At 31.8% G+C, this 12,477-nt stretch overlaps 1 protein-coding gene across 2 annotated transcripts in view; it reads right to left on the bottom strand.

Annotated features, from left to right (window-relative positions):
• Etl1 (SWI/SNF-related, matrix-associated actin-dependent regulator of chromatin, subfamily a, containing DEAD/H box 1) overlaps nt 1-2,012 on the bottom strand; it is a 135,399-nt gene extending 133,387 nt beyond the window's left edge. The window contains exons 1-2 of one of the 2 annotated variants that reach the window (XM_085825367.1): nt 1,858-2,012; nt 165-316 (exon numbers count right to left, since the gene is read on the bottom strand). In XM_085825367.1, the coding sequence (XP_085681493.1) occupies nt 165-273 (109 nt within the window). In that variant the 5' untranslated portion in view covers nt 274-316; nt 1,858-2,012. Of the gene's footprint in view, nt 1-164; nt 317-1,190 lie in introns of both variants that reach the window. The other variant, XM_085825368.1, reaches the window with a different exon arrangement.
• Between the last annotated feature and the right edge of the window lie 10,465 nt (nt 2,013-12,477).

The raw sequence follows: 12,477 nt of genomic DNA, 5'->3' as shown, positions 1-12,477 counted from the left end.
AGCACAGCAGTGATTAATTATTCTGAACATCACTTCTACATATAATTCAAAAATTATGTATATATATATATATAATTTTTTATGACTCATCTGTTGACAGTGCTATTGTTAAATAAGAAATACTATTTGAAGCAAGGTTTTGATAAATAATGAGATATACCTACCACTAGATCCTGGTTGATAGCGTTTCGTCTTATTTTGAAATCTGAATTGTCGAAGGCTTGATATCAAACTAGGAGATGAGTTTGTTTCCGATTCACAACTACCTGGCATGATGACACAGAAGTTTCAATTCCTTCATTAATTTTCTTAGGCACTAGAAATAGAAAACACACATACAAAACAAGACTTACTTAATTTTTTTTAATCTATATAAAATGCAAATTTGACAAAAAGGTAATGATTTAATGCCCAATAGGATGTAGTTTCTCATTGTTCAAATCTTCATTGTATCAACAGTTTTTAAGAAATAATTTAACTTGCAAGTATTTGCAAGACATGCAAGTATTATTTATAAAATATGAAGTATTACATATGTAATGACACAAAGTTTACACATATATAGCATACATTTTTTTTTCACTTCTAAATGTAAGTCTATATTTATTTTGCATCATTACAAAGATTAATTTAACAATATTAAATTTAATCAAAATAGTTTCATTTTTCTTTTAACAGTAGAAAAAATTCACCCCAACTACAATTTATTACTTTAATATTCAGTCAAAAGATATCTCACTTCTATCATTACACCTCTGTTTGCATTTGATATGATGAAACAATTCTGCTTTATATCAACTATTTATACTTCAGATTCATAATATATTTACCCATATTTTGTAATTTAAAAAAAATTGCTTTGGTATTTGAAACACTAACAGTCTTAAAACAATAAAACATGAACTCTAGTTATTGGACTGCAAGATAACATTCGCAGCACTACAATTTAATGACTTCTATGTTAGGAAAAAATAATCTCGTTGCCTTCGCACATTCATTAGAATATGACTATTAGACTTATTATTCATTAGAACAAGACGAAAAGAAGAACTTTTATAAGTGAAAACTGAAGGAAGCATAAAAATCGTGAGTTGTTGAAAATTCTCTTTGTCCATAAAAATCTTTAATTTCTAAATCTATATTTCATGTTCGAATTCAAAGACAGAAGTTCCACTAAAATAAAATATTACTTTTAAATCAATAACGTCTATATTCACTATTATGAGATCCACGTTTTCGAATAATACACGTTTAGATTACAAGAAATACAGTGCTTTCGATATTCTGGCATTTCCCATCATGTTAATATTTATTCATTAACAACAGCCTGTTCCTACAAGTAAGCTCTCTTCAGATAAATATGTACTTTTTCCAGCAAAGAATTTTTCTCTCTTGTTCAAAATAAGGAAATGAAATATCTGTCATCGAAGATTCATTATTCTTTTCAAAATTCATCTGTCATTATTCTTTTCAAAAAAGTCATTTAAAAAAATCTGTTGTCTAAGGAATTTCAAGTAAATTTATTTCAGCAAAAGTTAAACAGTAATACAACCAGCTAATATCGAAGTTCACGCCATTACATATAGAATATTTAGGATCTCTTACTGCATGATCCTCAAAAGAACGAAAATAGTGCATAAAACGATCTGCTACAGCAAACACTTAAAATTCCTTTAGACATGTACAAATATCCATTTCAATTAACAGAACATAAAACTTTTTTTTTTTTTTTCTTTTGAAGTATAACAGGTTAGGGACAAATTTTGTTCCATAGAAGCGTAAAACATAACGTAGTTCACAAAAGACAAAACTGCCAATAACTTAATAACATAACATTCTGAACATAACATTACATACTTCTTAAATTTTCAGCAAAATTTTAGAGACTATGAATACCCATGTTTTAACACACACATACACGGGATCGAAATATATCAAAGTAGCGCAAAGTTAACGATACGTATCGATTATTGCCATTCTTTATAAACAAATAATAAAACCATGGTTGTTGAAGACATATTTGTTTAGTATCTGATTTCTAATTTGGTTCTGTTATATTGCTAAATTATTTATTAAAAGTTAAGTAGTGTGCATTTATGACGAAAACGCATGACAATTACTTTTCGATCCGATTTCATATATGTATTAATATATCACATTCCTGCTCATATGATCTACATATGTATCAGATAACTAGATATCAGATAACAGTCCTTCTGGATGTGTATTATTTTACAACTTTTTCTGCTTTGAAACCCAAGTATTGAAACATTATGTGTATGCTTGTGAAACTTTTATTTCAGATATTCTCGTATAACTAACTATATTTTAATCTCACATACGAGTTCAATATATTTTAAAGATAGAGGGCCCTAGTTTGGATACCGTCGAGATGGAAGAACGGATCGTTTTTTGCAAGGAGGTTAAAATAGTTAAATATAATTGTAAAGGTGTTAAATAAAGCAATGCTTTTCTTTAAATATTAATTATTATTCATTTTTTTAAGTTAAGATAAACTGTTCTGTTGATAAAATTTTTTGCATAAACTTATAAATTTCTGAGCAGTATAGTGATAAAATTAAGTAAAATATTTACACAGTTGAACATGTGGAAAGATGTATCCAAAAACTTATATAGGTGTATTTCCGTAATTCAACTTAATTAAAGGCAGTTTCTTTGAGACTAATAAATATGAAATGCGCATAAACTGAAATCAATGAATTCACATAAATCTGTTTTATTTTATTAAGATTTATTTTCTAACCTAATCAAATCCGTGAAATATGCAGAAACATCATTTTTTAAAGGCTTTAATGTTATGCGCATGCATTTAGATTTCGAACTATTTCTTAATAATTTGCTGTACATAGTAAATTATGGATATCATCTTTATTACTTTAAAACAAAAATTCAACAATAGTGAAGGATTTCATTATAAATTTAACATATTTTTACTGGAAAATAAATGCACGGAACAGCTTAGAAACACGTACATGTCACTGCCGTAATGCAATGTTTTGAAGTCACAAACATGGAGGCCGCTTGTTCGGCGGAGTTTCATTCCCCGATAGTGGAGGAAACTGCGAACCCTCCCTCCTTCTATTCTAACCTCCTTGGTTTTTTGCGATGTACTCGACAGAGAGCGAGTTTGGTGTCATCGTCTCGATCATTACAGAGATCGACGCGTCGGAAATTTTTCCGTCAGCTAGATAGCTGCCGTTTAAGTTTCTGACTGTCGTTTTAGAGCTAAACTGAGGACGGCGGATAGTTTCTGGAAGTGTACTTAATGGATATTTTAATTTCTTAAGATTTGTGAAAAACTCGAATAATTCGGTATAGAAATAACGCATTTGATGCTGACGATTATAGATTATTTACTTATTCTACAGTAGCAATTCCTTAATTAAATTTTAGTGAAAATAATATATTTGGTATTTTCCTATTTCACATATAAAGAAGGTGCATACTTTTAATTTAAAATTATAATTTTTCAACTAATGTATATATCAATGTACTTAATTTCATGCTTAGATGAGTAATTTATAAATTTTGAAATTTTATGTTTTAAATTATAATGTATTGCCCTCTAATTTTATTTTAATTTGTAGTATATAAAAATGTAATACATTAACACGTGCATTAAAGAATATGCAGTATATAATTCAAATTATTAACATCCTAAATTCAATATTTGCATTAAATTGCTTTGGGTTAAAAAATCATTTAAGTAGTTTTAACTGTACCGATATGAATGTCAGTTTCCAAAATCTCCTGTATTAAACAAGTTAAATTTCTGTATAATTTTCGATTAAATTCTTATAAATATTATAATGCAAGATTTATAATTAGTTACCAATTTTTTTAATGTGGTCTGCTTTTAGATATTACATCAGTTTTGTATTTTTATTCAGATCTTGAAGTGCTTGGTTTTGGTTTTATGTAATTACGGCAAAGACTCGAGGGCTACCTGCCTAAAGTGAGGGTTGCCTTCGTGGAGGACTAGCTCGTATATACGTAACACATCGGAAAAACCACGAAAGCCAGCCCGTTCGCGGGACTACAATCTTCACCGAACTTCCATTGTTCTCGGCCGCTTGTAGCATCGATTTAAAAAGGGTATAAATAGGTATATGTACTGCAATTTCTTTCACTGCATCTGATAAGATATTTATCATACAGTTTTATATTTATTTATTTATTTATTTAAACAGATTAACGTTCTATGCTTCTGGAAGTTACTAATAATATGTTGGTAATGACGCCCATGCAGCCAGTCCGTTCACGGGATTCGAACCTCGGATCGCACTACCAGTGTTCAGAGATTTTACTGCTTGGCCACTAGTGGGATCGATTTAAAAAGGGCATAAATAGAAATGTGTACTGCAATTTCCTTTCAGTGCATATGTTAATATATTTATAATACATTTAGATACTTATTTATTTAAAACAGGTTTTGTATGTCTTAAATTTTTATGCTTTTGGAATTTACGAGAAATATGTTGGTAATGGCGCACATGCAGCAAGCTCGGGATTCGAACCTCGGTCCGAACTATCAGTGTTCAGAGATTTTACGCTCGGCCGCTAGTGGGATTTAAAAAAATGCCTTAAATTTTTATGCTTTTGGAAATTACCAGAAATATGTTGGCAATGAGAAATATATTGGTAATGACAGATATATTGCTATATTGGTTATTAGAGATATGTTGGTATTGCAGCCAATCCGTTCGCGATATTCGGACCTCGGACTGAACTACCATTGTTATATTTTGATATATTTGTAATACAGTTATATATATATAGTTAATTATTTATTTAAAACAAGTTTTGTTTGTCTTAAACGTTTTTGCTTCTGGAAGTTACCAGAGATATATTGGCAATGACAGATATATTGGGCTGAGAAATAAATGTCAAGTTGGTGCATTTGAGAGGTTACATATGCTATTTGTTCTGGTATTTTCACCAAATGGATAAATTTACATAGTTTTCAACAAAACAAAATCAAATTGCGATTCAATCGAAAGTTTGGATTTTCTGGTGTCATCGGCACTGTAGGATGAAATTTTTCCTTCCATTTTATATAACATATATATGTTTATGTGTGTGTATTTATATGCAAGATGATATGTTTTGTGATTTATCCTATAATTATTTAATTCTTTTTATTTTCCTTCCCATTACTTTTGTTAAAAATTTCTTATATTTTTACTCACTAGTAAATCGTCTTTTAATGCATCAATCTAAAGTTTTCTGCTTATTGGTATCTTCGATACATAGTATATTTGTAGCTACGTGATAGGTATAATTCCTGAATAAATAAAATTATTGATATATTCATGGGTTGCTAAAAATTAATTTTTTTTATTCAAATTCAATAGGAATAATAAACACGCGTACGCGATGCTATATTTTAATGATTTGATTTATGACACTGTTACATAACCTTTTAAGACAAAAAATATTTTAACCATAAAACTGTTAACAAATAGCTTACAAACATGTAACCTTTTAGAAAATTTCCATTTTGCAAAAGATCATACGTAAAATTATGCTTACGCTCTTCACATATCTGCAGTTTTGTGTAAAATATCCATTGACTCTTCCCATTTCTTTTTTCTGTGCTCTTTACTAAATGTTCTATTAAACTACCCCTCCTTTCCATGAGCCTCGAGCAATGTAGAGGTAAGACAGACTGGTTGCTATGCAATAAACGTCACTTCTTCGGCACGGAATCTCCACTTCATTTTCCGCCGACGGAATTTGGAAGGGTCAGACTCGCTCTCCCGTTTGCTGTCGAATGGAAAGAGAATCCCGACTGGTTTTCCGATATCAATCTTGACAGGTGTCCACACTAGACCCCAGAGATAATAAATAAAAAAATAAAAGGCAACCAGTTAAAAGTGACCATATTCTAAAGAAAGTTAATAAACTCAAAATGATGTGAAAGCATAGCCAATGCTACAAAATTCGCTCAAGTATTGCTGAGTGGTAAAGCAGAATATATATATCTGAGTGCATTTTTTATATCTGAAATAAAATCTGTTATTAGTTGCTGATGAAAAAGTAAGAAAATATGGGGGGAAAGTGCAGAATCGCCCACTGCTTGGCGCGTTTCTAAGAATTGCACATATTCGGTATCCATGTACACATCGACCTCTTTTCACTTGAAAAAATATTCTAGAATTGCACAAAAATGGCATTGCGCACTCCCTTGACTTTATCCATGCAAACATGGACCTATTTTCACTTAAAAAGTCAAAGAAAATTTACAAAAATCCAATTCTTCTTACTCTTATAAAAAGCGCCCACCAAAAATCCAATCAAATAAGTGGGCGATTCTGCACTTTAGCAGAAAATATTTTTTATGGATAGAAATTTATGTAGCCGAGTATTGAAGTCTGGTACTTCAGCAACACTGAAATATCAATTTATATATTTTATGAAAGTAAAAAAAAAGTTTTATTTTTGAAAAATTTCAAAAATCTGAATAATTATCAGAACATATTCTTAAATTAAAATAAGAATATACTGTTTCTTAGAAGTTAATATTTATAAATATATGCCTTATGCATGGCCAAACTGAGACTCGGAATTCTTATAATTCACTCACGTTGTAATGGAGTAGTTTTGCTTTTGAAACATAATTGTCATTTGAAACAGAATTGTGATAAGATGTCTTTTTAATAATTACTAATTTAATTTTTTTGAAATCACATTGTGTGTATAATAATTTCAAATAATGCCTCATTTGCTAATCTCTGATAAGTTAAAAACAAAAGGGAAATAGTGCCATATCTGTAACTACCATATTGATATTATTCTTGAAATGTGTAGTAGTTATCAACATAGCAGAAAAGATAAATGTTTTCTACCCTCAGAGTCGTAGCTAGGGTTTTCAGCGCCCAGGGACAACTGAAGATTTCGCGCCCCCTACTGCTTGCCAAGGATGGAAAACATTTAATTCTACGTAAAATGTCGTAACACCAGTTTGGCGCCCCTTGGATTCTGCGCCCGAGGACAGATGCCCCCTTGCCCCCCTCTAGCTACGCCCCTGTCTACCCTGTTAACACCTGCATTCATAATGTACCTCAAATCTTACTGAATGCCCTATAAATATCTGTACTATGATTTGAATTAGGAAAAACGAAACATATCTAACGATCCAAATTTCCAGTGAATTAGTTTTTATGTGATGCAGTAGTTAGGTTTGATCTCTATATTAGCCCTGAAATGGGCTGAAGGCCAGTGTAATAGAAAAAAATAACTATACTTTTCTTTAACCCCAATAGTTTGACAGCTTACAGTCTCATTCCCCCCTTTTTTCCATGCTTTTTACCATTACCATGATGAGATTCTATAGATTAAGAGTCAAGAAAAATACATAGTTCTATTTTTTTAAATTAATGCTTTATTTTTACATTATTGTAAACAGCAGTACGCCACTTCTTTTATTTTCAGTTTACTGCTATTAAAATCTGTTTTTAACTATAACCGAAAAAAAATTGAAAATCTGAAGGAAAAGCTTTATTTATTAGCTATAAAAAGTATAGAAAAGTTTACGATTTGTACATCCAAAAGGAATATGCTTCCTCGAATACTGAGCAAAAGCAGGAACAGTTATTTTGGTACAGTTCTGTTATCAGGACTGGATTCAGAAATGTATGAACGTATGTTTGTATGTACGTGCTTATATATGTATTTGTATACACACATATATTTGTACGAGTAATTATGCATACAATGAACACATACATACATTTCTTAACCGGATCCTGATAACAGAACAGTACTGCTATTTTTTATGCTTGTAAGTTATTGTTGAAATAAGAAAAAACCTTGGTAATTTACTTAAAATGTTTCTTTTTTATTGAAAACATCCGCTAATTTTGAAACATGATAAACACCTAATTGTGTTTCTTGAATATTTCTGAATTGTAACTTGTGGTTCTTACTGACATGATGTCTGATGACTTTGAAACAGAATTAGCTAATACAGGAATCTAACTGAAGCAAATATTCTTAAATCTTTGTGAAACTTGTCCAGTCTTTATGAACCAGCATGTGTAAAAGACCATTAAACATTGATGGGTGGTTTCTGGAATTGGATGCATAGTATGAATTTTACTGTTTTCAACTCTTCTTAATTTTTAGTATCTACTCAACATTTTGTGAACTTCTAAGTTCTGTGCAATAAAACATTTGTGAATTTATTTTTCTTTTTAGTCAAACTAAACTTGTAACCCTGGAAAATGATAATACAGTACATAGGTTTTGAGAATATAAATGTTATAGTAGCATGAGTAATCTGAGAATACAAAGGAAATACAGTACTTTGTGGGCTTTCTTTTTCCTTCCTTTTCACAAAAAACACGAAAATACTACATACTAATTTTAGATGAATATTTATGATGAGGTAATATGTTTTAAGATAATAAATACTATAACATAGACGCATTAAAAATAGTAAAACAACCTATTCTGCCTCATGCATCTATTTTGCTATTGCTAGAAATCCCTCTCCCTTTCCAACTCTTGAAAAATGCATATACATATATACATTTATTTAGATTTAGACTACGTTTCAATTTGTTTTATAAATTAAAAAACAAAAGTGTAGAAAATGTTCATAAGTGCCAAAACTTAAACAAAAGTATATTTTGATATTCATGAACTAAAACTAAATACTTAACACATAAATAAAATCCTGACCATGTTCTTCTCCCTGAAGCCTCCTTGGTTGAAAATCCCTGTTGTAGAAGATATATCAAGATAGGAGAGAAAAGAAAATTAAAAAAACAAAAATAATAACGTACTTTTCAAATTAAGTTGAATGTTTACCTCACAAAAGCATTCAAGGGATGGCTGCTTTGAAAACAAATATCTGGCTAAAGGGTTTTTTAAGGATTATTAGTAGATATTTATATTAGTTTTTTTGCCAGTGGGAAGAGAATGTTTTATCAAGTGAAGTATATTTTGGAAAATATTTTAGCTAACTGAGATCAGTTTCATAAAATATTGTCGCGTGTGTAATAAATATTGTGTGTGAGAGCCTTGTTGATTCGGGTGCCGATTATTCTGTCATATCCGAAGAGTTACGTCGACAGCTAAATGCTCCTATGTTTGCTGAGAATGGACCTGTATGGAAAACTGCCTGTGGTTAACCTGTAGCCGCCTCGGGACGCTGTGTATTAAAAGTTGATTTGAATGGGACTAAGAAGCCGTTTGAATTCCTTGTATTTCTTGAATGCAGTTATCAAATGGTACTTGGATGGAACTTTTTCCGTGCCACCGATGCCGTTATCGATTGTGGAAATCAAGAACTTACACTTGCAGAAAGCCTTCCAGACAATATATAAATAAGTCAGAGCCCTCCTTGTTTGCCGAAACCGATTATGTAATTGAAACAAACACCGCAAAAGGAATATGTGCCCTGAATTCAGAACTAGGGGAAGCAGGTGGAGCTATGATTGTTGTAAATAGATTTCTGATGTGCGAACTATCGATACCAGCTTCAATTGTCACTATAGAGGATGGTTGCGGTAAATGATGGGTAGCTAATTGTTCTCGACGAACCCAACTGATACCGAAAATGATGAATGTAGGCTGTTTAACAACCATAGAAAACGACGCTATTTGCTCCCTAAAGTGGTCAGGCTTCAGAAGGTTTCAAGGGACATAGTTTCCGGAAAAGATTATCTCAAGAAAACTTAAAAGAAATTTTCGGTACTGATTTGACCAATGCTGAGAAAGACGAGCTATTGAGTCTACTAGCTGACTTTAATGACATTTTTAACTTGACATGAATATAAATAAGAATATTTTAAGACTACATTTGTTTGACATGAGTATTGCGAAAAAATCCCGATGCAATGCCGTGAAGCACAAGATTGATACAGGTGACAGTGCACCAATCAAACAAAAGCCATACCGTGTGTCAGCCACTGAGAGGCGTGCGATTGCAGACGAAGTGCAACGAATGCTAAAAGATGTGATACAACCATCAGACAGTCCATGGTCATCTCCAGTCGTGCTTGTGAAGAAGAAAAACGGGGAATGGCGTTTTTGTATCGATTACAGAAAATTGAACAAGGTAACTAGAAAGGACGTCTATCCGTTACCTCGGATCGATGATGCTTTGGACTGCGAGCTGGAGCAAAAATTTTCTGTATAATGGATCTGAAGTCGGGCTACTGGCAAATAGAGGTTGATGATAAAGACAGAGAAAAGACAGCTTTTGTAACTCCAGATGGTCTCTATGAGTTTATAGTCATGCCGTTCGGATTATGCAATACTCCAGCCATATTTGAACAGATGATGGACACTGTACTAAGAGGTCTCAAATGGAATATTTGTCTTTGCTACCTCGACGACATAATCGTGTACCACCTAATTTCGAAGAACATCAAAAGCGTTTGAGGGAAATACTGAAATGTATCCAAAGAGCAGGACTGACGCTAAATTCCAAGAAATGTTCATTCGGCAAAAAGAAGCTGACTATACTGGAACACTTAGTCGATCAACATGGGATATATCCCGATCCACAAAAGGTAGAGGCTGTAGCAAAGTTCCTTGTTCCGAAAAATATCGCGGAGCTCCGAAGTTTTCTGGGCTTGTGCTCCTACTACCGACGATTTATCAAAAATTTCGCAGTTATCGCAAAGCCCCTGCATGACTTGTTGAAGAAAGATGCAAAATTTTCTTGGAAGCGTTACAGACTGAATCTTTCGCAGCACTCAAAAGGCTGCTGACCAGTGGCACTGTTTTGGGACATTTTATCCCAGCCGCAGAAGCCAGAATACATTCTGACGATAGCGGCTATGTCATCGGTGCAGTATTGGTTCAGATACAGGACGGTAAAGAAAGACTAATAGCCTATGCATCCAGGTCCCTTACTGCATCTGAAAAGAACTATTCCACCACCGAAAAAGAATGCCTTGCCGTCATCTGGGCAATTAGTAAATTCAGGCCATACCTCTACGGAAAACCCTTCACAGTAGTCACAGATCACCACTCTTTATGTTGGTTGGCCAATGTTAAGGATCCATCCGGAAGACTTGCACAGTGGGCTCTCAGGCTACAGGAATACGACATAAATATCGTCTACAAGAGTGATCGCAAACACCTCTCGATGCAGATTCACTATCAAGGAAGCCTCTTATAGAACCAATAATTGAGAACAATGAAGATATCCCTTTCCTTGCAGCGATCGTAGATTACGGAAAAGAGCGGCAGAAGGACAAACGATTAAAATCCATCATTACAACTCTCAAGAGAGGTGACGCATATCAAAATTATCAAATAAGAAATGCACTGTAAAATAAAATCTGTAAGGTTACTAAGAAAACTCATGGAAACTGGGATGCCATGGGTTATTTGAGTAACAGTAACAGGTGTATTCTTAGTAACTTTACAAGAATTTTGCCTGTGATGGTTACAGATCTTTTTCTTGTAATATCACAGCATATAGTTATGTAGTAGAACATGTTTTTCTCATGTAAAATCTCAACAGATATATCTGTAACAGTTACAGATTATTTGCTTGTATTATTATAGCAAGTTATTATGTGATTAGAAGATGCTTTTCTTACGTAAAATTCCAATGGTTGTATCTGTAAAGGTTTCAGATTATTTCCTTCTAATATCCCATTAAGTAATTATGTATATAGAAGATATTTTTCATAGGTGAAATACTAAAGTATATGTGTATAAAGTAATACTTGTTTTGTCTAAAATGATGCTTATTATAATAAAATATATTGAAATCAATATGTTTTGAGTAAAAGAATGATAGCTGTATCTATATATATATATATACATACAGATATGTATATATATATATATACATACAGATATCATTATACAGATATATGCAAGTGAATCATAATAGTTTGGCTTTTTAAATTAGCCAATATGACCTCAGAATAGCATTAATTTAAAAGATGTGCTTTCAACAGCATTCAATGTTCTTTTTCAAAAGGTAACATTATTCTGTTTCAGAGTATTTTTGTTTTATGAAGAAACTTATGTCTCATATTACTGAAAGGCCCTTCATATTATCATTTTGATTAATTTAAAAGTTCAAACTGATATGCTACTCCTTACATTAAATCACATGTTATGACATACAAAAAATAATACCTTTACATAAAATAATGGAAAAGCATCTGGAATTTATATTTGCCCTGTAAAATATCTGAAAACAAAAACAGTATGTTTTATTTACATGTTTAGTGTAAATTAATATGATATATTCTTTTTTCAAGTTTTTATGTATAAACTTTACATAAAAACCTGAAAAAAGAATTAATTAAAAAATAACACAATATAACATTTCATAAAAATTCGTTTCGACTGCTTGGAAAAAATGAATGATTTTTGCTCTGCACATGTAAACCACGTCTCCTGAATAAAGAAAAAATATTTCTTTTAAAATAATAATCATGCTCTTAAAAAAAGCTTATAAAAATAATGGTTATAGAT

This window comes from Stegodyphus dumicola, chromosome 10 (assembly GCF_044657685.1).
Source record: "Stegodyphus dumicola isolate Sdum_Otavi_A_Nest chromosome 10, ASM4465768v1".
Classification (NCBI taxonomy): domain Eukaryota; kingdom Metazoa; phylum Arthropoda; class Arachnida; order Araneae; family Eresidae; genus Stegodyphus; species Stegodyphus dumicola.
The sequence above is the reverse complement of the archived record's forward strand: the minus strand, read 5'-3'. Positions and strand labels throughout refer to the sequence as shown.